Source organism: Barbus barbus (assembly GCF_936440315.1).
Source record: "Barbus barbus genome assembly, chromosome: 21".
NCBI lineage: Eukaryota > Metazoa > Chordata > Actinopteri > Cypriniformes > Cyprinidae > Barbus > Barbus barbus.
Genome location: NC_136749.1, coordinates 16,330,908 through 16,355,945, shown reverse-complemented (window position 1 = coordinate 16,355,945; position 25,038 = coordinate 16,330,908). Strand labels below are relative to the sequence as shown.

General features: G+C 37.7%; 4 protein-coding genes across 12 annotated transcripts in view; 3 read left to right on the top strand and 1 right to left on the bottom strand.

Annotated features, from left to right (window-relative positions):
- LOC306887217 (protein Jumonji-like) overlaps positions 1 to 5,492 on the bottom strand; it is a 53,347-nt gene extending 47,855 nt beyond the window's left edge. Inside the window, exon 1 of the mRNA XM_079444798.1 lies at positions 4,905 to 5,492. Coding sequence (XP_079300924.1) covers positions 4,905 to 4,949 — 45 coding nt within the window. The 5' untranslated portion in view covers positions 4,950 to 5,492. The remainder of the gene's footprint in view (positions 1 to 4,904) is intronic.
- A 1,398-nt stretch (positions 5,493 to 6,890) lies between these two features.
- Positions 6,891 to 11,451, top strand: LOC306887239 (glyoxylate/hydroxypyruvate reductase B-like). 8 transcript variants are annotated; one of them, XM_079444839.1, is made up of 8 exons: positions 7,334 to 7,502; positions 7,956 to 8,505; positions 8,584 to 8,707; positions 8,805 to 9,199; positions 9,286 to 9,457; positions 10,449 to 10,627; positions 10,705 to 10,801; positions 10,957 to 11,451. In XM_079444839.1, the coding sequence occupies exons 3-8, from the start codon at positions 8,637 to 8,639 to the stop codon at positions 11,108 to 11,110; spliced, it is 1,068 nt and encodes a 355-aa protein (XP_079300965.1). In that variant the 5' UTR covers positions 7,334 to 7,502; positions 7,956 to 8,505; positions 8,584 to 8,636; the 3' UTR covers positions 11,111 to 11,451. The 8 variants fall into 8 exon arrangements, with proteins under 8 accessions (XP_079300964.1, XP_079300968.1, XP_079300965.1 ...); XM_079444838.1 differs by lacking the exons at positions 7,334 to 7,502; positions 7,956 to 8,505 and adding an exon at positions 6,891 to 7,018; XM_079444842.1 differs by lacking the exons at positions 7,334 to 7,502; positions 7,956 to 8,505 and adding an exon at positions 6,891 to 7,018 and having other exon boundaries at positions 8,821 to 9,199; positions 10,957 to 11,415.
- Positions 11,452 to 11,847: 396 nt separating this feature from the next.
- Positions 11,848 to 15,324, top strand: LOC306887233 (partitioning defective 6 homolog gamma-like). Its single transcript, XM_079444824.1, has 3 exons — positions 11,848 to 12,103; positions 12,533 to 12,755; positions 13,668 to 15,324. The coding sequence occupies exons 1-3, from the start codon at positions 12,032 to 12,034 to the stop codon at positions 14,618 to 14,620; spliced, it is 1,248 nt and encodes a 415-aa protein (XP_079300950.1). The 5' UTR covers positions 11,848 to 12,031; the 3' UTR covers positions 14,621 to 15,324.
- Positions 15,325 to 16,696: 1,372 nt separating this feature from the next.
- adnp2a (ADNP homeobox 2a) lies at positions 16,697 to 22,838 on the top strand. 2 transcript variants are annotated; one of them, XM_079444804.1, is made up of 4 exons: positions 16,697 to 16,965; positions 17,300 to 17,417; positions 19,217 to 19,309; positions 19,505 to 22,838. In XM_079444804.1, exons 2-4 carry the CDS (start codon positions 17,310 to 17,312, stop codon positions 22,178 to 22,180), a joined length of 2,877 nt encoding a protein of 958 aa, XP_079300930.1. In that variant the 5' UTR covers positions 16,697 to 16,965; positions 17,300 to 17,309; the 3' UTR covers positions 22,181 to 22,838. The 2 variants fall into 2 exon arrangements, with proteins under 2 accessions (XP_079300930.1, XP_079300931.1); XM_079444805.1 differs by lacking the exon at positions 16,697 to 16,965 and having other exon boundaries at positions 17,183 to 17,417.
- The last annotated feature ends 2,200 nt before the right edge of the window (positions 22,839 to 25,038 follow it).

Sequence of the window (25,038 nt, the reverse complement as noted above, 5' to 3'; positions counted from 1 at the left end):
AGTACATTGAAACACATACTGGAAGCCAGAATACAGTAAATGCAGCAATATTTGCTTATCTAAGTTTTACTGAAGTCCTTAAATACATCAAATCGCTATTTATGACATCTAAGGGTATTATCTCTACAACAAATTAAAAAGCCGTTAAATCAATAGACAAAAGCCAGACACATTTCTTGATAAAAACATCTCTTGTTAATAACATCACAGCAATAACTATACCCAATTTAGAAAGCCTATTCTGATACAATATGTCTCCTTGGAGTTTGGGATGACTGCATCAATTAGTGCACAGCTGGACACGTCTGAGACGGAGGGATGAAGCAGCCATTACAAGCTGCCTGCGGTTTTTACATCATCCTTTGTTTTATTTGAGAGTTGTAACACAGCCACAAAATTTCATTACACAGATAAAATGCAACGATGCCATACAGTAGTAGATGTGACATGTGATATCATTTTCCTTTGCTTATTTATCAACTCATCACAGATGAATATTACCCAGTGATTTAACAGTGTGGACATTACAAAGATTCATGTGCTGCATATAAAATGATCTTAAAACACAAATTATCATTATTTATATTCAAATGAATTCAATCATATCATATTATTAATTTTGATCCTTTTGAAATCACTGTTATATACTGATTTGGTGCTCATGAAACGTGTCCTATTATTATCAATGTTGAAAACAGTTGTACCTAATATTTTTCTGTAAACAGTGATACTTTTTTCAGGCTTCTTTGTTAAACAAATTTGAAAAGCATATATTTGGAACAGAATTTTTCTGTAACATTCTAAATGTCTTTAATGTCGCTTTTGAACAATTTCATGCATAATTGCTAAACAAAAGTATTATATATAGTGTCAAGATAAGCACTCAAATTTATAAGAAAACATTCACTTATAAGTTAAACAATGAGATCAACATCATGAATTAATGACATGCAACACCATTGTCACAAATCCGGTCTGTGGCCCTCCGCCCGATAGCCAACAGAGGTCGCCCTTCCATCGAATTGACTCTTGCACCACACTATTGTTGCATGTCACCCACGGACTACAATTCCCATCATCTACTGCACTGATGGCACACACATACCTGATTGCAATAATCACAAGCCCACCTCAGAACTATTACACTCATCATATAAAACACATTCAGTTCCTGATCTAGTTGCCGCGTATTGTTCTGCGTATAGCACTCTCCTAGTTTTAGCTGCAATACGGAACCCACTTAGATGTCTTTGTCTTGCCTTGTCCGTTCTCTCGTGTTTTGATGCTTGCCCGTGTTTTCTGGACTAACCCTTCGTCTTTCCGTTTGGACTCTGTTTGCCCCTGGTTGGACTATTGCTCTTGTTCTTGTATTACCCTTCTTGTCTAAAGCCTTTGGATATTGTTCACCGATCGATGACCCACGCATGCCCTGGGAATACTCTTGTGTCTTGTCCTTGTTAACTGATGTTTGACCCTGCCTGTGTTTTGACCATGTCTCTGTTTAATAAAAGCTTGCAAATGGATCCGTACGCATCACGTCTCTTTGGCTCCGTTACAACCATGTAAATTTTTTTGTTACTGTGTTATAGCACCAATCTGACCTTATTTAAACAATTAATTTTACAGTGCCAGCGTCTCATATAAGCATGAAACTATAATTAATATAATAACAGTCAAATCTACAAAATAATTACACAGCAAGTGCATGTAGTCCATTAGTATTATTCATTACTTATGTAAAATGAACACTGTAATATAAAGTGTGAGCAAGTATTTCATCGGGCCCTATATTTCAAACCACATTAGCGATCATATATCATACAAACGCAGACCTAAATCGTCGAACTGCACTGAGATATATAAACCAATGCAGTGACTAAAGTGAAAACAGACTGTGATGAAATTAAAGGTCTATTATGTCTAGTTAATAGCCTAGCTTCTTATGGTTTAAGCCTTCCCACAAAACCAGTTATTCAAGATCTGCAATAACAGTCAACATATTCAAGATTTTTTTAAGCTAAACCCTTTGAATGAATTAGTCTTTCTAGTGTTTGTAAATGTAGCTCTACCTAAACTGGGTCAGTGTAGCATGGGCTTTACTTCTCTGTTACTGTGTGAAGCAAACCGATGCCAAGGATGAGTCCAAAGGAACTAAACATATATCAAATATCTGTGACTGCTGAGGCCAAAGGAAATGTTTGGGACACAAGAGCTTCCAGTTTAGATGGCCATCTCTGGCATGTGTGGCAGGCCTGTGCTCACTGTAAACACAGAGAGATATATATCTGCCAATTTCTGCTCTGATGTTGTCACATTAAATAGATTTGTTTTCACATATGGTGCTTGGGAGAGAGCGTGAAACGCGATTTCTAACAGCCTTCTTAATTTCTGCAACCTGTTCATTTACACTACACTTCAATAATGTTACAATAATCCTCAGTAATAATGTGTGCTGTAACCTCACCTAATCCTGAATGACATTGTGTAATATTCTTAAACAGAAAGAATGAGATCAAACGGCACAATGGGAACTGCAACAGAGGAGTGTCTGTGTAAATACAGGCCGGTTTACAATGGAAAGTGACATATCAACTTTGCTGCTAAATCATGCAGTTCTAATCAGAAATCTCTTGATCCCTTTGCTGATTTAATAACCAACCATATCCGGTTTGGCAAGAAAGAAGAAAGAATGTAAAGCATTCTCAGAGTCTCAATATGCACAATGTGCTATTTATATTCATAGCCTTGCATTTTCAAAAGACGTTTATTCATAAAATTGCCTTGACAATGAACTCTGATTGGTTTCAGCATAAAGTGTTATAACTGTGTTTGTGCCGTCACATATCTAAACATCTAAGCAACAGCTGTATTTGATCCACAGGATTGCAATGAATTACTGCGAATTCCAACTAATGCCATAAGCAGAGAGCGCAATACAAATAAGTTATCATCTTTAAACTGATAATTCCCAGCCTCATATAACCATCCTCAATGTTCAGAGCTTGTACTTCAAGCCATGTGGCAATTCAGAGAGTCAATGTAAACATAGACATCAGACAGCAACTGAATGAAATGGTAACCCACAAAGAATGCCAGATCATAAATTTGAATACTTTGCTGTTATTCAATTTCTTTCTTTCTTTATTGCTGCAATCTGCTTTTAAATCTAGAATTGTATGTCAGCATTTTGTCCAGGAGCCGTTTTCTTATGCTGAAGATGGATTATAATGTTTCCTAGATAAAATTATATTCAAAGGGATGTAGATTAGTAGTCCTCCACCAGGGGTCTGGAGCCCACTAGGGGGCAGCAGCAAGCTTCCAAGGGGATCTCAAGATGAATTAAAAGTATTTACAATAAGACACATCTAAAATAACTATGCCTTTTTTTAATTCACCCCCTCAACAGCTGTTTATCTTTAAAGAACCAGGTTTCCCAATTGTTTCCAACTGTTCCCACCCATCCTGAAAAACCTGGATATATGAGGTATTGTCATTTTAAGTGTAATTTCTACACTAGAAAAAAGTCATATAAATTAATAAAATGTCACAAGCATATTATAAAGAATATACCATTGAGGAGGGCCTTCAGATATTGTTGTGGACAAAAGAGGCCTTGGAAGTAAAAGGTTGGCAACTGCTGGTATAGATGCAAGTTTAAGCAATAGGTCTTCAAAGTCTAAACTAGTTCTCATTTATTCTTAAAAACACAAATCAAACAATAACAAATTGTAATAGTTTGAAATAAATAAATCACATACACGGATGAAATGGTGATGCAATGGTGATACATTTTTCTACAATAAAATACAGTGATTTTTAATGAACAGTGATTTAAATCTATCAAATGTTATTTTAGTAACACTTACATATTGTAGTTTTAATTCAAATTTTAAATTAGTTATTATTTTGATATTTTCCATTTTCATTTTTTTAGTATAAGGTTTTAGGAACTTTTGTTGATTTTTTAAATATGTTTTCCTATGTATATAGCTTTTATTAATTTATTATTACAGTCACATAAAGTTAAGCTAAATGGAAATTAGAAATGTTGCCTTAGCAACTAGCTAAAAGTCAGTATTTTATTTATATCATAATAGCATTATACCAATTTATTTATAGTATAAGCATTTTATTCCAGTTAAGGTTTATTTTATTTCAAACTATAGATTTGGCTTGAATGCCAATGGTCAGGATTACTTAGTTATTAGATAAGGTTGATGGGCCATACAAGAGAAAATAACCCAAATACCTCACTAGGAGATGAGTTTGATCACTCCGACTCGATTACTTAATTGGACTACAACAGACAATGTGACAGCAGGAGGGGAAGGAGAGACAGTTTTAGCATATATCTTACATATATAATAAAGAGGTCAGTCTGCTTACAGCATCTAACCAGCAGGAGGTCAGAGACAGGCTGTAAACTACCTCAGCCTTAACCACAATACAAGCATCTGCCCACGATTTGACAAGCTAAGTTCTCGTGACATTGAAAAACCAACCTGCACACACACTCACACTGACCCACAAACAGACCACGCTATAGTGTCGCGAGACGGTCGTCTACATCGACTGGAGCTACTAACTTTATATGACAAAGCTGACAGTGGAAATCAACATAGTAACATGTCACAGACACCGGAAATGCGAAACGTAACAAGGTAGACTTCAAAAGCGCAATGCATTATATTTGGGTCAACAGCAAGATACGGATCGGCCAGCCTGTCTTTAACCTCTAATTCAAATAGAAGATGGTGCATGGACTGGTCGTTTATAACATCTGCCCTAATTCTGTCACAAACCTGATGATAACTTAAAACGGGGGACAACAGCGATGTGATTAATGCAAATTAATGCATTAATCGATGGTCACGCAATGGATTAAACGTCAAATTTGCACTTACAAATTTCTTTTGAATGATATTTCTCTTCGGCCTTTCCCTATTCATTTTGCCCTCCAGATTGAATTAATTAAAGGCCAGACGGCCACATCAATTCTGATTATTAAAAAAATTAAATCAAAAATATTTCCGTTGTTGTAGCACGTGATTATTTAAATCCCTGGTAGCAAAATGTCGAGGTAGGCAGAGAATGTTGTATCCCGGCGTAGCCTGGCTTCTTTTCACAGCTCAATACACCAAAAAGCTAAAAGAATCCAAATCCGAAGATCCATGGCGATTAGAAAGGGTCTGTGTAAAAAAAACAACAACGGCAACATATCCACCGAAATGAGCTGCAGTAGCCAATCTTCCATTTGAAAGCTAAACGGCGTATTGTCAGAGCTCCCCGCACCACATCCTTGCAGTCAAAATAAAAGCCAGCGTCTGGCTTCCATTCTCGTAGGTTGTAATGTATCGTTTGTTGTTACATTATGCGGGTGCAAAACAGTCAAACACACCAATTTGAAAAATCTAGAGTTGGGTTTTGGCTGCCGCTGTGCTCCCTCATATTGTGTGAACTCAATGGCACCGGTGTTAGTGCGACCTAGTGGCGTCTTTCATAGGAGGCTCCGTCCTATCATTCACCATCAGCACGTTTAGCGGTACATTTAAAAAGCCTGTCGCGAAACATTGCACGAATATGTGCTTATAACGTATTTTAGCCATCTGAATTATAAATCTTATCACGAAGTATTTTTGACTGAGCTGCTAATATTAATTAGCCTCGATTGTAAGAGGGTGCAGAGGAACAAAGATGCATGAAAAGGACTAAAAAAGAAAGAGCTGTTTTAGCTCATAAGTGCAATGTGTATACAAAATAAACACTTTTGGAGTCTTTTACATTTTATTAGAATTGTCAGGAAGCTTAGGTGATTCACATCATCATGAATGGCATTAGAACATTGTTACCAGTTTGCAAACAATGGAAAATAAAACCACATCCATGCATCTTGAGCAAGAGTCAAAATGCAAATGTCAGATTATAAAAAGACTCAGTTTTGTTTTACAAATGGTTTCTAACTGATAGGATCAGTGTGAATAATGAACATACTACAGAAACATACCATTCACATGCAAACCTATTTATATATAAATATATATGCGTTATCCCCTATACGTTTCTTTAAATAAAATGATAACAGTTGCTAGTTTTGGAAACCCACGGCCCTAAATGCATTGTACTATGCCAATGTTGGTGAAATCAAGGAGTCTTTAAAGATTATAGCAAACCCCTCTCTGTGATAATCCAGGGATTATTTCTAAAAATAAACACCCTGATCAGCAATCCCAGTATATGGGGATAAAACTGATGGGGTATTTTTCCCCATTACAGTGTGAAATGTTCTGAGTGTCATTCATTTGGATTAGACAATAGGGTTGCTGCAAAAAAAAGTAGTGCATCATATTCAGTTATGTTGCAAGGTTATTTAAATTTACATTGATTCATTTAGATATTAGCAAAAGCAATTTACAAATGAGGACAATCACAAGCAATATATCATAGAAGAGACAACAATTTGCCGCAACAGAAAATTTAGAAGAAAATAGAGAAAGGAGATATAATATATTAGAATTAGAGAGAATATTAGAGAATTCAAATATTTCTTAATTTTTTTGGGTTGGCTGGTTGATTGGGTCATCTCCATAATGCTTAGACAAAAGTACAGGCTGCTCCTGGGTTCAAATTTCAGTTTTGTATAGTTGTTTCCATATCCTTTCCTTAGGTTCTAGAATTAGTTTTTTTTTTTTGGCTGGAAAATAAATGCAAGATGGGATATTCCTGTGATTGTGTGGCTAAACATCTGCTGAAGTCTGTTCTTTGTCTTTCTACCAGGAACGTTATCATTCAGCCTGAGCCTGAGGGCAGGTAGGCCTCTTTAATTGGAACAGTGTTAAAAATAACCTCAAGAAGTATCAGGGGTATATCACAGCACAAGTGCCCATTTCATTACGCCAGAGATTTTGGATAGAGTTGTAAATGCCAAAGACAGGAAAAGCAAACTGGAAGAAGTTGGTAATGGTTTTGGGATACAAATAATTAAACCACTGTACAAAGAACCACTAGAGGAAAAAATTATGTAAGATGCATTTTATTTTTCTAAAATAAATCATCCTGACTTTTAAATGAGATAACTGTCACTGATTTTAGGATACATTAGAATTCATGAGGATATACTGTAGCTGAATGCTATTTAAATTTTCTTGTCTATTGAGTGAACATTGTAGTACTCTAAGATTCGTTAAATCACATGAGCCTGTTAAAGTCCGCAAAACAAGAACTTGTCTGGTATTTTCTCCCATTTTGTTCTAAAAAAAGGGTTTTAAGTAGACTATGAATGCTGTAATTCACCGCTAATAATGGGCCACCCTGCTGGCAGGAGAATCAATTCATCACTTTAAAACATGCCTGTCCTTGGGGCAGAGTCAGAGATGTAGGCTAATTGTGAAGCACTAGACTTTGAAGAGAAGTGCTCAGCAGAACAGAAAAGATTTTTGGTTGATTGCCAAACTAAGCAAACTCTCAAAGAAGTAGTTTTCTTACAAAGACAGGACACAATTCAGGTTTGTAGAGTTTGATCTGCTTTAGATCCACAGTATGTGCATTGTTTACTTGAGTTGGTCAGATGTTAAATGAATGTGAATGTTAAATGAGTGTCTAGTGTATTTGGATTATTTATCTACCGTCATCAATAACTAATAGGTTGACCTTGTACAGTGTGTGTGTAGTGAATAATCACTCAGATATGGTTGTTGTGAACCTTTATTGTGGCATATCTTCAACTGTAGCAGATGGACTTGAGGTGTTCAGCAAGAATCCACATGGCATCAGTGTATTAGTGTAGCCAATGCTGAAATATTGTGAAAATTAACAAATTATGACTCACTTGTTCGTTAAAACAATACATCATAGCTCAGAAATGCATTTAGTGTCCTTTATAATGGAAATGAAAACATGTACTTGCTAGAGTTTCAGTATATTTAATGCTGAATCTCTATGTGTAAATTTTCAAACAGATGGAGGCAAAGCTGGAGCTCTGATGCATCCATAGCAATCTACCAACAGTTCTGGAATTAATGCAATGTCCCTCCGAAACGTCAAAGCCTCCAACATTTAATTTATTTATTTTTTATTTTTTAGCAAATTCACTCTTCACTATTGGTTCATCACCACAATTTAATTGTAGTTTTGTAAACTTGTGGCATGCTAAGAATTTGTGAATGTGAGGGAGTTTTTTTTTATTTTTAGTGGGCTTATTAATAGGCTACAAAATGAACTGCAAGCTAAACCAAAATAATGTTGTCAAAGCAAAGCATACGAGTCCTTCATTATAAAGTGCTAGTGATCAAAGGAAATACAATTCATAAAAAGTCAAATCTGGAAATAATATCGGGTACAAGTAAAAACACGAAGCACATGTCCATCAAACAACTACATATGTACTCAATCTTGTGACAGAAATGGGCAACTAATACAATTCATGAGCTTCTAACGCCCCCTTCTGGTTATTGACTAACTATCAAGCTCTCCGATGATGAAACATGACAACAGACGATTTGTAAACAGGTTTTATGCAGGTTTCTGTTTTTTGACAGTCGTCTGATTTTTTTTTGTTAAGCTGAACGGTTATATAATGATTCACAGGAAGCCACATTTGGACTTAATCGGTGCTTGATTAACCATGTCTGGAAAATAAAATGCAATGTTGCACTTGGCAAGCAGACTTATCCAGCGAACATTCAGACTACGATCGACTGGCACACAAGTGGTGAGAAAGAATTATATTTAATTTAAGAGGTTTAAAGACATTTTGCGTTAGCCTGTTGCTTTGTTTACATAGGCATTGCTAATTTATCCTATCACAGGCTAACTCTCTCACAGGTTATGGAGAAACCGTGCATATTAGCTACCACACTTGGAGCACCCGGAGGCATCTACAAGTGTTTTGCACCTTGTATGGAGAAACACTTCACTGTAATCCCATACGAGAGGTTTGTACAGAGGAAAGAAGACTTCACTGACAAAATCCAGGCAGTGTTTGTTTGGGGTGCTGTAGCTTTAAAAGTTGACCAAAACCTGCTACAGTCTTTGCCCAACCTCAAAGCTGTTGTTAATGGTGGGGTAGGAGTAGACCACCTAGATATTCCCCTGATTAATAGCTTTGGAGTCAAAGTTTCCAACACTCCTCATATAGTGGATAATGCCACTGCAGATATTGGCATGAGTTTGATGTTGGCATCTGCAAGGAAGATCGTTGAAGGTGAGAGATGCAGTTTCCTTTCTATACTACTTCCTGGTTTATCATATTGTTGACTGAATCCATTGTGAATTTCTTTCTCTCTGCAGGGCACATTTTTTCCAAGTTCCGAGAGTCTGATGATTTTCCAGAGTCCTCTCTGGGCACTGATGTTAGCGGAGCCACCCTGGGCATCATCGGCATGGGTAGAATAGGATACAAAATAGCCAAGAGAGCTCAAGGGTTTGAGATGAAAATTCTTTACCACAATAGGAATCGAAGGTGAATCTGTTGGACTTTGATTGAAATATTCACCCTGTCACTAAACAGTTTCTTACCAGCTTGAGTAATACATAAACTATCAGTTTTCTGTATTTTTTTTCTACAAGAAGTAGTTAGACATTGCTTTAAAATATTTTAAAAAGTCACTGATATGCACTACTGGTCAAAAGTTCAAGGTCAGTAGGTTTCTTTTATTTCTTTTTTTAATTTTTTTTTTTACTTGCTTTTATTTAAAGATGCATTAAAATTATCAATAGTGAAAGAAATGTAACATCTTAATGTTACAAAAGACATTTTGTAAAATTCTGTGTATTTTATAAGATCTTTTGTAAAATCTTACAAAACTTTTCCACAAAACAAAATTAAGCAGCACAACTGCTTTCATGAAATTCATGAAAATGAGAAATGCGCATCAAATCAGCATATTAAAATTATTTCTGAAGATTATTGGCTGCTGAAAATTCAGCTGTACCACCACAGGAAAGCATTACATTTTAAAATATATTTTAATAGAAAACACATTTTAAATTGTACTAATATTTCTCAGTTTTCCTGTAATTGTTCAAATAAATCGGGTGGGGAACGTTGATCCTCGAGGGCCATTCTCCTGCAGAGTTTAGCTCCAACCCTGAAAAACCCTGGGGGAAAAAACTCGAATTGCATACACCGGCCCTCCAGGATCAACGTCCCCACCCCTGAAATAAATGCAGCCTTCGAGTGATTAAGAGACTTTCAGAAACATTAAAAAGATCTTACCAACCCCAAACTTTTGAAAGGTAGTGTATGAACAATATTGTCAATATTTGCAATTATTCCTTTCAAAATAAAGTGAGAAATTGCAATGGTGCCTTTTAGCTAAGTTACATATTTAGTCTGTGTTTGGAATAATATTTAATTACACAAGGCCTTATGGGTTGTAGTCAGGACTTTATACATTAGATTGGCTAAATGCAATACTTAAATTTAATTTCACAGCATTTTATATGTTCAGGCCTGAGAGTGAAGAGAGAGCAGTTGGGGCCACATATTGTGCAAGCATGAAGGAGCTGTTACAGAGGTCAGACTTCGTCATGGTGGTGGTCAATCTGTCCCCTCAGACGCACAAACTGATTGGTGCCAAAGAGTTTGCCATGATGAAACCAAATAGCACTTTTATCAACATTAGCAGAGGTAATGTAATAGGCTGGAACAAAGCAATCCAATTAAACAGAAACAGCCCTGTTTGAGAACTACTTTCCTTGTCATAGGCTTGGTAGTGGACCAAGATGCTTTAGTGGATGCTCTCAGGAAGAAAATGATACGAGCTGCTGCTTTAGATGTCACATACCCAGAACCACTTCCCAGGTTTGTTTTGCTTGGCACATTTTTGTTAAACAAACTTGCTTAAGTCACTATTAGGAGGATAGTAAAATTGCAAGACTACATGTTTTTTAGTTTTTTTTTTTTTTTTTTTTTGTCTCAGTTGTAGTATAAACAATATGCTTCTTGGTTATATACAGGGATCATCCCCTGCTGTCCTTCCCAAATGTCATCGTCCTGCCTCATGTAGGAACTCACACTGTGGAGACCTCACAGATCATGGTGGAGAGGATGGTGACCAATGCCTTGGCCGCTGTAACTGGAGGCCAGCTTCCTGATGAAGTCAAGGCATAGAGCCAGAGCACAGAGCCATCTGTTCCTCTTTTGTTTTTAACCAGCAAAACATAGAAAATACTAATAGATTTAGTAATCATTTTATTTTCTTTTGTGATTTATGCATACGAGTCATCTTTTAAATGTTTCATGTATACTAATTCAGTAGCCTAAATAATATTAAAGGATGTGTTAGATTGAACAGCACAGTATAAATTATTTTTTTTTTCTATCTCCAACAAAATCTCTCACAGTTCTGACCATTAAAAAAATATCCTGATGCTAAGAAAGAATTACTCAAAAATAAACGTGACAATACAGTTATGTATGGAGTCTTTTCATACTTTATACTGCACACATCCTATTATGTGGATTATTTTTTCTGATTATTATTTCTATGTAGTTATTATGTATTTACATGCATATATAGAGAAAAAGATAAGCAGGAAGGAACACTAAACGAAGGCTGGATGAAATAAAATAATTTATTAGGTCTTAGAATATACAATTATCTCGTTCTCTCTATTTATACTGTGTGTGTGTGTAAATATATATACAAACATACACATACACACACACACACACACACACACATATATATATATATATATATATATATATATATATATATAGATAGATAGCATATATATATATATATATATACATACAGCTTATTCTTCACAACTGGTTCACAAATAAATTATTGCATGCGTATCTAAGTGATCTACTAAATAGCCTACAGAAGTCTAATAAGAGACACATACTGTAATCTAGTGTCTGGGAAATGTCGAATTTTCCGTTTTGTCCCGTCTTTTGACAAGCAGTCCTCGTGTTTTTCCGCGTTTTCGGTGATGCGAACACGTAACGCTATTTTGTCATGCTGAGCCAAACAAAACCCGAGGGGTTGGCGGTTAGTGGCTCGTTGACCGCTCATCGGACAACATGAACCGGGCACTTAGAAAGTCTCAGTCCCTGTCTCTGCGTTGCTGTTCGGTCCTCGAGGTGAAAAGTAAAGTAAGTTGACATGTAGCCTACTTTTATGTTTCAAGTATTATATTACCATACAATATCTTTGTTTCTAGGTATGCTTTTCCCTTATGAGACTTTATTCAATCTTTTTGGAAATACACATTCTTCATCCAGATTTGAAATCCATACACAGAATTCTTGTAATATGTCTTACATGTGTCAGTGGTTATCTTGGCGCTCTTATTTAAGTATTATTAGACTGAAAGGAAACACCTTTGTAAACAATAACTTAAACAATCAAAACCTACACAATATCCAGAAACGGCTCACTTCTAAAATATGTCCATTGTTTCAGCTGATTGAATGCAGCCCCAGGTCATTCACTGCTTCTTGTCCAGCAGAACATAAGTGTGATTAAGATATTGTTTTCAAAAAGTCCACATTATTTTCATACAATTTCACTTCTCTTTACAGTATGGTGCAGAATTCAGGAGGTTTTCCCTGGACCGCTGTGAGCCTGGCAGGTATAAAGACTTCCACAGGCTCATTGTGCGTTTACATCACTTATGGCAAATGGATGTCCTTATCGGTTATGCGGATGTCCAAGGAGAGCTGCTGCCCATCAATAATGATGACAACTTTTGCAAAGCTGTGACGTCCACACAATCTTTACTGCGTATCTTCATTCAGCTTCAAGGTATACGGGAAGGGAAAAGAGGGTATCTATAAAGACAGTATCTCTAATTTCCTTTTAAATACTCTCTGCTCCACACTCGTTGAGGTCCTCCTTCTATTTAACTTAAATATTATAATGTATGTATATACCAAAGTGCATTATTTTATAAATACATAACATAGATATAAATTCTTATACTAATACAGCAAGACTTCTTTCTGAATAGATAAATTGAGGATATTTCATTATATGGAATATATCATTTTAAGACCGTAAGGCCTTTAATCAAGGCATTTTTTAGCTTTCCTTTTGAGCTTCTTGAAGCAGAAGGAATAGAAAAAGTTAGAAAAGGAAGGAATTTATCTAGTTAGAAATCATGTACTTGAATATAATTGCTTTTTATTCCCTTGTGGTATGTTTGTTTGTCAGATACAGTAGATTATCTTGTTGCTTTCCGTCCTAGTTCATGTGATCTCTACCAGAGTTCTTAGAAGCTCCACAGTAATGTGAAAATAATTCTGGAAATAATGTTAGAATAAATATAAAAAGAAATAAAAATAAAGATTTAATAAATAAATGTAAAAATACAGAAATAGAGTTAGAAATATATAAATTATATACTAAATTTAGTGAAGAATCAGGACATTTATTCATTTGTTTGTTTGTTAAAATAATTTAAATTATTTTGTATTTATTTTTAAATTGGACTTGCTTGTTCCCTCATAAGTAAACAGTGTTTTATTTTAAATAAATAAAATTTAAGATCAAATTGTAAGCAGTTACAATTTTTTAATTTAAGTTGAAAGACAACATCATAGCAAAGTGCAATGACACTAAAATACAAGTTAAAAATATAATGATAATCATCTTATTTCATAAGTTCAGAACTGCAGAAAATGCTTCTTTCAATTTACTTTCCACACTGTATTACAGAGGAAGCTGACCAGGATATCACAGGTGCTGAATATACAACTAAACGAAAGAAACCCGTCAGCCAGAGAAAAGCACCATTCCAGATCAGCATGCCACAGAACTTCCGGCCTGTTTCATCAATCATTGACGTGGACATCATACCAGAATGCCACCGAAGGGTGCGTCTGTATCGCCACGGCTCGGACAGACCTCTGGGGTTTTTCATTCGCGATGGTACCACTGTCAGGGTTACTCCTTACGGTCTGGAAAAGGTCCCGGGCATCTTTATCTCCCGCATAGTTCCTGGAGGACTGGCGGCTTGCACGGGACTGCTGGCCATTAATGACCAAGTCCTGGAAGTGAATGGTATTGATGTTATGCGGAAGTCTTTGGATCAGGTAACTGACATGATGATCGCAAACAGCCACAACCTCATCATCACAGTAAAGCCTGCAAACCAGCATAACAACATAAGGCGAAAAAGCTGCAGTTCCTCAAGCTCAGGACACTATTTTGATAGCACGCACTCTGTAAGCTATCCAGGGCTACCTATGATAATGAAAGCTTATGGATTAGGTAATGGCTCTGAGAGTGAAGAGGATGCAGATGTGGTTGTCGAGAGCCCCATCAAACACCTGTCCCGACATCCGGGTTTTTCAGCCACCTCTTATTCTTCTCAGCCTTATGTTAATACTTACTACAGGCCCCAAGTTTCTGCCAGACGGCCCAACTTGCTCATTTCGGCTGCGTCCTATCACTCTCAGCCTTGTCTCGCTCATACAGCTCACAATGACCACAGCCTCCCTCTTCACAGGCATCGGACCTCCAAACAGCATTTCGGCTGTAATCCAGCCATCAGACAGGGAAGCTCCAGTACCCATGACATTCTAAACACGTGGCACGTAGATCTGAGGCGCCATTTACTGTTGCCCCAGGGGGCAATGGAGGAAGATGGAATTGCTGTCATTTTGTAAAAGATAAACAGAATATACACCACCCATTTTTAACTGTGCACTACAATTTATAAATTACTTGCATGTTAGGTTTTTACCAACAACTTTTAAGATTACTATAGATTCGGCATGTTAAGGGAATATATCCATCATAAAAATACACTCTGAAAAGCCTTAGATTGTTCATTTAAAAATTTTAATTCAGTCATCATTCACTCACCCTCATATTGTTCAAAAGCTGTATGATTTTCTTCTTTGGAACTTAAATGAAGAAAGTTTGAAAAATGTTGGTTTTCAAACCTTTGATGTTGACTAATGACTTCAGATGTATGTCTCAAAATATTCTTTTATGCACCACAGTAGAAAGAAAATCACACACGTTTGGAATTACATATTTTTGTAATTTTACATTTAAATAGATGTAAACTCTGCTTAAATACTTTGTAGTATACCATTGTAGTGTAGTATAAACATAACTGAAAACCCCAATGAATTTAGATTAAAATTTGTTAAACTAACATCAATGAATCTCTTACAGTCAATGGCTATTAATGCGTAAAGTAGTGTTTTTAAATATACAGCATAAGGTTTCTTAGAAGCAACACTGTGAAAACAAATCCGTAAAATAACAGAAAAAGTACTGGCAGCTCATTACACACGACATCCATTAATTTTACGGACATTTCTGTTAACTCTAAAACACAATGCAATGAAGTGTAAAATTCAAAAAAACTATAAGTAACTTATTAATAGTGTTTTGTAGTGAACATCTCAACATTGCATTTTTACAGTATATACTGTAGCATTAATCATCACTGTATCAGGGCAGTGGCACTCACACAGACGCAGGATGAGCTCCCCCCGCTGGCCTCATCAACACTTCGTCCAGGAGCAGCCTGAGCTTTCCCAGGAGGAGTTGACAGCTACAGGTTGATGGCTGCTGGCTGGTACAGACTGTCCCCACAAGCATCCCATACAATCTTTGTCCATGTTGTCCATGAAAAAGAAAATCAATATAAGTTGTGGAAAAAGTTGCATGCTCAGTGTTGCGCACAAAGGGCCATCCTGTATTGTGTTTATCCGTTTGGCTGTTCTTCTCACTAGTTTTATATTGACAGAACAACACTTGTCAAATAAAGCTAACAAGACTCGATTAAACTAAAGGGATAGTTGAACCATAAATAAAAACTCATGATTTACTCATCTTCATGTTGTTCCAAACCTGTATGACTTTATTTTCTCTGTAGAAGAAGATATTTTGAGGAAACAGTTTTGGTTACCATTGACTTCCATTGAATGGACAAAGAAAAACATTGAGATATTTCTAAAAATATCCTCTGTTTATGTTCCACAGAATAAAGAAATTCACACAAGTTTGGAACGACATAAGGGTTTAATCATTATAGAATTGTCATCTTTGGGTGAACTATCCCTTTAAGTTCAAGTGATGCATTTATTAAGTAACATGGACAAGAAAGGATTCGGTAGAACTTTTGAGTGTCGGTTTGAGTGTAATGAAGTTTGCAGTGGTCTGTGTTTCTAAATTTATTCTCAAACCGTAAGGGAATGCCACAGGCACTGTGATGATAGGGGGGCCATTTAGGTCCTTGTATTCACTGGGACCACTGGATAGACCTCCCACCCATAAAATATCATTCTGGGTCCTTTATAGTGACAGTCCTAATGCAGATGTGTTTTCTAGGTACATACATAAATGTTCTTCACTGCACTTGTGAATAGTCAATAGTTTTAAATTGAACTGACCTGCTGTGGCAACATCAGCACTGATGCAAGAGACCACCCAAACAGCAACAGGTATCCTCTGCATATTATAACAGACAACAAGCAACAGTCCTGTTGCCTTCTCATCATCCTGTCACACTTGAATCCATCAATCCATCCTCCCATAAAAGCACCTCTGGAGGTGTTGTTGTGCTACAGGTGTGTCTACATCACTCACAGGTGAAGACCCCAGCCATGGATTTATGGTTAATTCCAATAAACCAATGACCATCACTTTGATCAACTTTGCAAGATCAGCCCACCTTTCTCCCATTGGTGGATCGGCACTATGCAATATGTAAATCAGAAAACGTCACTTCCCGTGTTCCTGTACGCCATGTTTTTCAGCAGGAGTGGGGTGATGTTTTATTGAGATATAATCAAAAGTGGGCAATCCTGCGCTCTGTTCAGATTCCAACAGACGATCACCAGTGCAACAAGGACCGCGGATTGAGCGCAACCCGGATGCTTCGCGCGATGAAGTAGCTGATTCCATACTGCGCGCCTTCCAGTGACGCCGGAAGAAAACGGGCGCACGCAGATATCCATCCACTCAGCCGCAGCTCTGTGCCAGAGTACTGGAGGTAGACGGGTTTAGTCATTAATACAGTTCGGATTATGAATGACATATGTAGGTCTTTCTTGCGTTAATACTACTTCAAATTCATGGCTGGTTAAAACAAAATATATAATGTGTCCGAGGATGGTTTGAAATACAGACCTTGCTGGGTACATAGTTACAACTAGCTATAATTATTATAACAATGTTATAGGCCTCAATAATATGTTAATTTATATATCTCTTAAATGTCCATTAGATTCTCGCCAAATACAGACTGAGTTTGGTGTTTGAAAGCGCAATGCATTGATTTGACAGGCTGTTCAACGTTTCGTATTATTTTTGTTTTCGTTTACAAGTGTCAGCAAAATGTATCAGATTCCAGTGAAGAACCTGACCAAACTCAGACGTCCAAGGAAACGCGTGAAAAGTATTTTGTGTGACATCGGGATGCAGCAGTGTCAAGATTTATTGGAGGTAGGTTATATGATCTGTTTATACCAGCATCTGTTTAATGCTTGATTCTGATTGGCTGACATCGTTTTAAGGTGATGCTTATTCGATAACTGCACTATACAGTATGAAGTCTAGTTTTGCCTGCATTACAGTTTAGTATGACTTTACCAAATTATTTGAGTTATTTCAAATAACTTTTCAAATTGTCACAGCAACAAAAGAACAAGACAAAAAAAGACATTGACAATTTTTTTCCAAAACTACTGTTAAAGTTGTGAAGTAACTGAGACAGCTTTTTTTTTCCATATTGTGAAGTACATCAGAAACAGATTATGGAAAAAAATCTAGGGCGGGGCTTTAGTTCTATTTATTGGTTGTTAATTTGATGGAAGCAGATCTGAATGCGAGCTTGCAGTCGATTATAAGGAAGAGGTGGAGTTTAAGCAGACCATATGATTGGGCATATGTCACCAGAAGATTGAGTTATGATTTGGTAATTGGTTCTTAATGAAAAATATAAGAGTGCACAATATATTGATCAGCAAAACTAAGGAGCTGATAGTGGACTTCAGTACGAAGCAGGAGCGGTCATACCAGCCGATCACGATCAACGGGACTCCAGTGGAGAGAGTGGACAGCTTCAGATACCTGGGTGTTCACATCACGCAGGACTTGACTTGGTCCTGTCATACCAGCACCCTGGTGAAGAAGGCCAGGCAGCGTCTGTACCATCTGAGACGCTTAAAGGACTTTAGACTTCCCTCTCGGGTGCTTAAGACTTTTTACACCTGCACCATCGAGAGCGTCCTGACGGGCAGCATCACTTCCTGGTTCGGGAACTGCACTATGCAGGACAGACGAGCCCTCCAGAGGGTGGTGCGTTCAGCGGAACGTACCATTCACACCGAGCTCCCTGACCTGCAGGAGATCTACAGCAAGCGGTGCCTGACCAGGGCCAGGAAGATAGTGAAGGACCTCAGCCATCCCAACAATGGACTCTTTTCTCTGCTGCGTTCAGGGAGACGCTTCCGCTCCATGAAGGCGAACACAGAGAGAATGAGGAGGAGCTTCTTCCCGCAGGCCATTCGGAGTCTGAACCACTCTCCACTATAATCACATCACCCCACACTTCCACTTTGCACATTTTTCAAGTACAATCTGCACTAATTTGTAGAAGGTTACGTAAGGATAAATGAGTGGGACTTACATACCATTGTCTTTGTCTTTAGTATTCCTTTTACTCACTTATACACTTTACTGCACAGCACAGCACACAGACACTTTATCACTGACATACACTTTACTTTTTATAGAATCTATACAGAATCATATTCTATTTTTTATTCCTCATATCTATTTTTATTCTCATATCTATTTGTTATTTTATTTTATTGCTAGTTTATTTCTGTATATATGTTTACTGTACTTTTTCTATTTGTATTTTTGTAAACTTGAGGTTTTTCAAATTTTTGTTGGACAATTTGTTGGACAGTCGTACAATACATTTCACTACATGTCGTACTACGTATGTATATGTATGTGACAGATAAAATTTGAATTTGAATTGAATTTGAAGAGATTAGTGTTTTTTTAATTTTTTTTTATCAGTAATTGATATTGCATATTTGACTGTGCATGCTCATTTCCATCTATTTTTACATTTAGTTTAAATGAGTTCTAGATGATGACAAATGTAATTTTAATAATAAAGGTATAATAAAACTATATTTTATTTTTAGTGTCTCTTTTTTCACAAAATCAATGATAATTTACATGAATCCCATTATATCTGCTAATTAAATTTTCTTCATTTCCAACAGACATACAAATGTTTTGATGCTGGTGATGCAAGTTTTGACAACACTGAATGGGATGATTTCACTGATGGCCATGTTGGCAAAAAGAAAAAAAAGGTGATTATGTATACAACATATGTTGCGCTGTAAAATGTCAAAATATTTGCCTTTTTAAAAACATTTGCTTTTATTAAAGAAAGTTGGTGATGATTAAACTTTTAATTTTGAGTGGAATTAATTTTTACACCGTACACACTATTTGCAAATGTTATTTCTTGTCATATTAATCATGATATTACTTTTGTTCCTCAGTATCCATACCGGAGCCAAGCTCTGTGCTGCAGTCTGTGTTGGTACTCCAGCCGGTCAGTAACCACATTCAGAAGTCACATCCATCGCTGTCACTGGAATAATCTGGATGTGGCATGTTTGTTAATGTGCCCCTACTGCCCATTTGTCAGCTCTCCGAAAGTCACAGAGCAACACATTCAGTTTTTCCACATACTCCCATCAAAAACCCATCGTGTACCTCTTCACAGGAACCCTAGCCACACTTTGGCCCACACACCAAAAACCGTGTCAGTTACAGTTTCTGCTGATGCTGCCGATGACCGATACACATGTGCAACCTGTGGCTATCATGACTCTTTACTATATGTGATGAGGAAACACGTCTTGGTCAACCACTATGCTGCCATGCTGGATCGCTACTTTGGGCTTGGCTCGGACAGTAAGCAAAAGACTGATGGTGAGCAGGTACGTGACGGCGCATCAGTGAAATATCACTGCAAAGTGTGCAAACTGCCTGCAGAGACCATTGAACATTTACTCTATCACATTTTGAGTTCAGAGAAGCACAAAGACCTGCACTGGCAAATAATGCCTTGTATAATCGAAAAAGACTGCACAAACCAAATGGCTGGACTGCAGAATCTGCTGAACCTTGCGCCAAAAGCGATGCAACAGGTCACGTTGCTTGCAAGACCGAACTATGTGCCACAAAGGATACAACAAACAAATGGAAACGGTACTGTTCTTCTGGCCGGCCCAAGCAACACGGCTGCTTTGTTTTGCTCTCCTGGTGCAGGGCAGATGTTTTTGTCCCCACAAACGCAAGCTTTACTGTCGGGCACGACTGTTGCCGCTCTTCAGAACGCGCAGCATCCGCAGTCCCCCAGCGGGATGCCACAAGTCCTGCCTACCTCTCCAGTAGTGAAGCCAATCAATATGATGATGCCAAACATGCCACAAAGCGCACCTAAGACGGTACCTATCGCTATGGCCATGCCCAGGCTACCGCAGACCCATCAAGCACAACGGGTTCTTCTTCCACCTGGCATCCAGGTCAACGTCCCGGGCGAAATGGGTGTAAGGTCGCCAATTCTTGTTACTCAAGGTCTTCAGCTGAATCAGTCTGTTCCCAGACCTCCCCTCATAGCCTCGCAGTCCGTGCGTCTCATTCCCACAGGCAACAAAGTCAACGGTGTCCCAACCTACACTCTAGCGCCTGTTCAAGTCACGGTTCCTGTCCACGGTGGACCAGCTCAGGTGTTACTGACACAAAATCAGATCAGCCAACCTACAAATTCAGCAGTGGTGCCCTCGGGTCTCATGCCTACAGTTCAGAGGGCGATAAACAGAAATTCTGTGCCGAATGAGTTGGCCGTGCTTGCGCCGTTTTTGAAGAAACATGACGATCACACAGTCAAGTGCCTGAGGTGCAAGATTTTACTGACAGAGCAGGGGATATTTCAGCATTTGTTGCATGGTTTGAAGTGTCTGTTCTGCCCTCAGATGTTCTACTCTTTCAAGCAGATCATGGAGCACACCAATAAAGAGCACAGTTTGAAAATCAAGGAAAATCGACATTTCATTAAAGAACAGTTTAGTCTTGACTGTGATGACGAAGGGAACCTCATGTTCAACACTTTTAATCTGAACACCGACGTGCCCAAAGATCTTCTTGACAACCGAGAGCTCAACCTTGCACTAGTTACCAGCTCTCGAGATAAGCTGTACATAAAAATTTATCCAGACAAGGCGTTGAAGACAACACCTACCACCTGCCCATTTTGCCAAGTAAAGCTCCAGAACACTGAGGACTATGAGAGCCATCTTCAAACGAAGCACCACATCGTTCCCACCATGCATGCAATACTAAAAACACCTGCATACAAATGCATTTATTGTTTTGGGGTGTATTCTGAAAAATCAACACCGAAGACAATCTCCATTCACATGCAACGGTGCCGTTGTGCTCCCAAAGCCGTCAAGGAAGCAGAGAGGCAACTGAATCCAGATACAACGGAACGTCTTGATGGTGATTTATGTAGTTCTCCTCAGATGGCCAGCTCTTCAGACGTGGCCTGTCAGACGGGCCTTGAAATTGCCAAGCCAAAGAGAGAAGTAATCACTCCGAAGAACCGGAGAAGGAACTCTAAAGTTCCAAAGGTAGAAGTCCCTGAAGTTCCAGTTGAGCTCGTCTTGGAACCAATGGGAATGGAGATGACATCGTTCGAGGACCGAAAAGACTTCCTTTCACAGTACTTCCACAGAAAGCCATACGTGACGAAGACTGAAATCGAACTGCTAGCTTCCCGTTTGTGGATAAACAAGGCTGATGTAAAGGCTCATTTCAACAGCAAGCTCACCAAGTGCTTGAAGGCAATTCAGAAGAAGAGGGTTTGTGTACGTCTCGGGTTCAAAATGATTGAAGTGAACAAGTTGAAGCACAACCTCTTCATTCCACGGGTGAAGCCTATTATAAAAAAGGTATTGGATGAGGTGAAACATGGCGGCCTCATTCCACAGGTAACTGTTGGTAACAGGAAACATGACCTCTTCATTCCAGGGGTACCAGTCACAGTTAAAAAAGAGGATGTGAGTGAAATGGAAAATGACCTCTACATCCCCGGGGTAACTGTTAAACAAGAGGATGTAAATGAAATGGAGCATGGCCTCTTCATCCCAGAGGTACGGCCTCTGTAAAAATGGCTAAACAGTTTATTAGATGAATTATGTTTGTATGCAGCATGTTCACACTAGGATGTAAACCATTGCAAAATGTTTATTTAAAATTACTTGATTTACACATTTATAAGATGGTTTGCCTCTTGGCATTAGTATATTTGGAAAAAAGGGGAACCTACAGCAATGCTGAAAAGACTCTACACTCTATGTTTTTGTATTGTAGTATATAGTTCATATGATGACGTTAAAAAGGTTTTTTTTTTTGTTTACATATCTTTATTGCAAGAAAAAACACTCAGTTTCCCATCTTTTATATTAGAGTCATACTTCTGTTTGTTTGTTTGTTTGTTTTCACTTTACTGAACTTTACGTCTGTAGTGAAATAGTTCTGCGTCGTTTTATTTTAGAACTGTACAGAAAATTAAGACTTGGTTAACTATTACTACTAACTGGCAAATTAGGCAGCGTTTCATAGCTGTATCACCGGAAGGGACAATTTATGGTGTTTTCATGCTCTTTTTTTTTTTTTCGCCTTCATATAATACACTGTAATTATTTCAGACATGAAAAAAGACAAGTGCCTCCATGTCCTATTTAAAGTTTGCATTTGTATTTGCCTCTTGGAATAAATGTGACTAAATATTACAGGTTTACTAAATAAATTGGTTGTGAATGAACAAGTAGGAAATTCTTTATCAACTTATTGGTATTTTATGTTTAATTTGTCAATTGTTGTTACATTTACTATACGTGGTCATAACTGAAACTGCTGTTGTTTTTTTAAATTAAGTTAACAAGTTGCTATGAGGACTAGTTATCACAAGAGCGTGAATATAAATGCTTGAGGAATCAGACTACCATTGTAGTTTGTAAACAGACTACATTACTAAAAACATGCTTCAAAATTTGTGGTTTAGGTTTGACCATTTATAATTTATGGTTTGGAACAAAATGTGAAAACATTAAATAGAGTTAAATAGGCAGGTTACAGAAGTAAAAATCCCATTCATATTCTCTATAGGCTAACTGATATTGAGACAACTTCTAAACCTTTAAGGACAGATCTACTTTGAGCCATGAGGTTGTAAATCGATGATATATGCTTTTGTTGAAGCTATCAGCCTGCATTATTCATATTATTCATTTTTATATCAGTAAAAATATTATTTAAATAATCAACAATGAAATTCCTATTGAAAAAACTATATTACCCAAAGAAATCTTTACCTCCTCACCCAAATCTTGTACCTTTGTCTTATTTATTTTTTATTTTTCTGATTTTCAAATATAATTATTTGGTTTACATAAATGTTTGTAATGTTGGGATTCATCGCTTAGCTAATTGTTTTAGTTCATGGCTTGCAAATTAAGACTTTTAAAAAACCCTATGGAGAAAATGAAAAGAAATCAAAAACTTCCATAACCAAAACAGAAATATAGCTGCAAGCAGCGATTACCGGGGCCAAGCCCGAGAATGGCCCGTAGCGCGGCGCAGAGCGAGAAGAGCAAAAACAGCAGAAAGAGAACTTAAATAGAAAAAACAGATAGGTTCAGAAGCACAAAACTGAACAGAAGTTGGGATGAGAACAAACACACGGTTCTGATTCGAGACGAACACGCACGGAAGATCCAACGTCTGGAACAAATGCAATGTTTGCACCGCTTCTGGCCACAGGGCCTCTCGCGGTCTGAGCTTGTGCCAACCGGGATTCGAACCCACAACTTACAAGGTTCGGGGGAAACGGCTTAGTAGAGTGAGACACTCGGTTGCTGCAAGTTTGACAAGCTGCCAAGGAGAGGTTTAGGTGTGAGAATGAGCTGACAAAAAAGTTATTTAGCATTTTAAGCAGTGTAACACAAAGTAAAGTTAACTGTAACGCAGCTTATGGTTAATTCGATAGCTGAAGAGTCACATTAAACAGAATGGTAATTGTTTAGCCTGTAACTTGGAAGAATGCTAAGATAACTAGTATAAGTCAACAAATTTCAAAGTGGCGGACACGTGGTTCAGCCAATCCTGGTAAAATTTACATCCTTATAATTTTCTGACTAAAGTTATAAGCAAAAATATGCATTTTTGGTATCTCACGACCCATAAGTGGCGCTGTTCCCAACTTTGGCATGGACCCTCAGATCATGGGGTTGATGAAGTGTACCAAGTTTTGTTTTGATTAATCAATGTTTGGCTGAGATACAGCCTCTGATCCAATTTGGGTCGTTATGTTCACAACATCATAACTTTTTCATAGTCATTTCTATGCGGCGCAATCCAAAGATCATCTGAGCCAATTTTGGGAAGAATTGAATCAACTGAATGTGATGAGCATGAAGAGAGTAATCAGGTGTACTAAGTTTTATTTTTCTAGTACAAGGGGTTCAGGAGTTATTACCATTTAAATGTTGAATTTCTGAACTGGTGGTGGCGCTATAGAGTTGGATCTAGAGACCCCAAAGTTGGCCAGATCACTATTCATGGCCATCACTGCAAGTGTGCCAAATTTAATAATTTCATCATGTTCCGTTCATATGGCTGCCATAGACTCCCATTGGGGAAAAATAATAATAATAATAATAAAGAAAACATACAATTACAATAGGGGCTACAGCCCCTTTGGGGCTTGGCCCTTAATAAAGAAAACATACAATTACAATAGGGGCTACAGCATAGACATAATAGAGAGTAGACGCAGCATCGACCGATACTCCCTACTGGGGCTGACGAGACGTGGGGCCGCCATCTTGGACCGGTCACCCGCTCCACTCAGTGTAATCTGTTTGGCAGGTGTAATGAGCTGTCAACGCATTTAATTAATCATACCTCACGGAATACCGAACTGATTTTCACGCGGTTTTTTTTTTGCTGCAATGGTCATAAA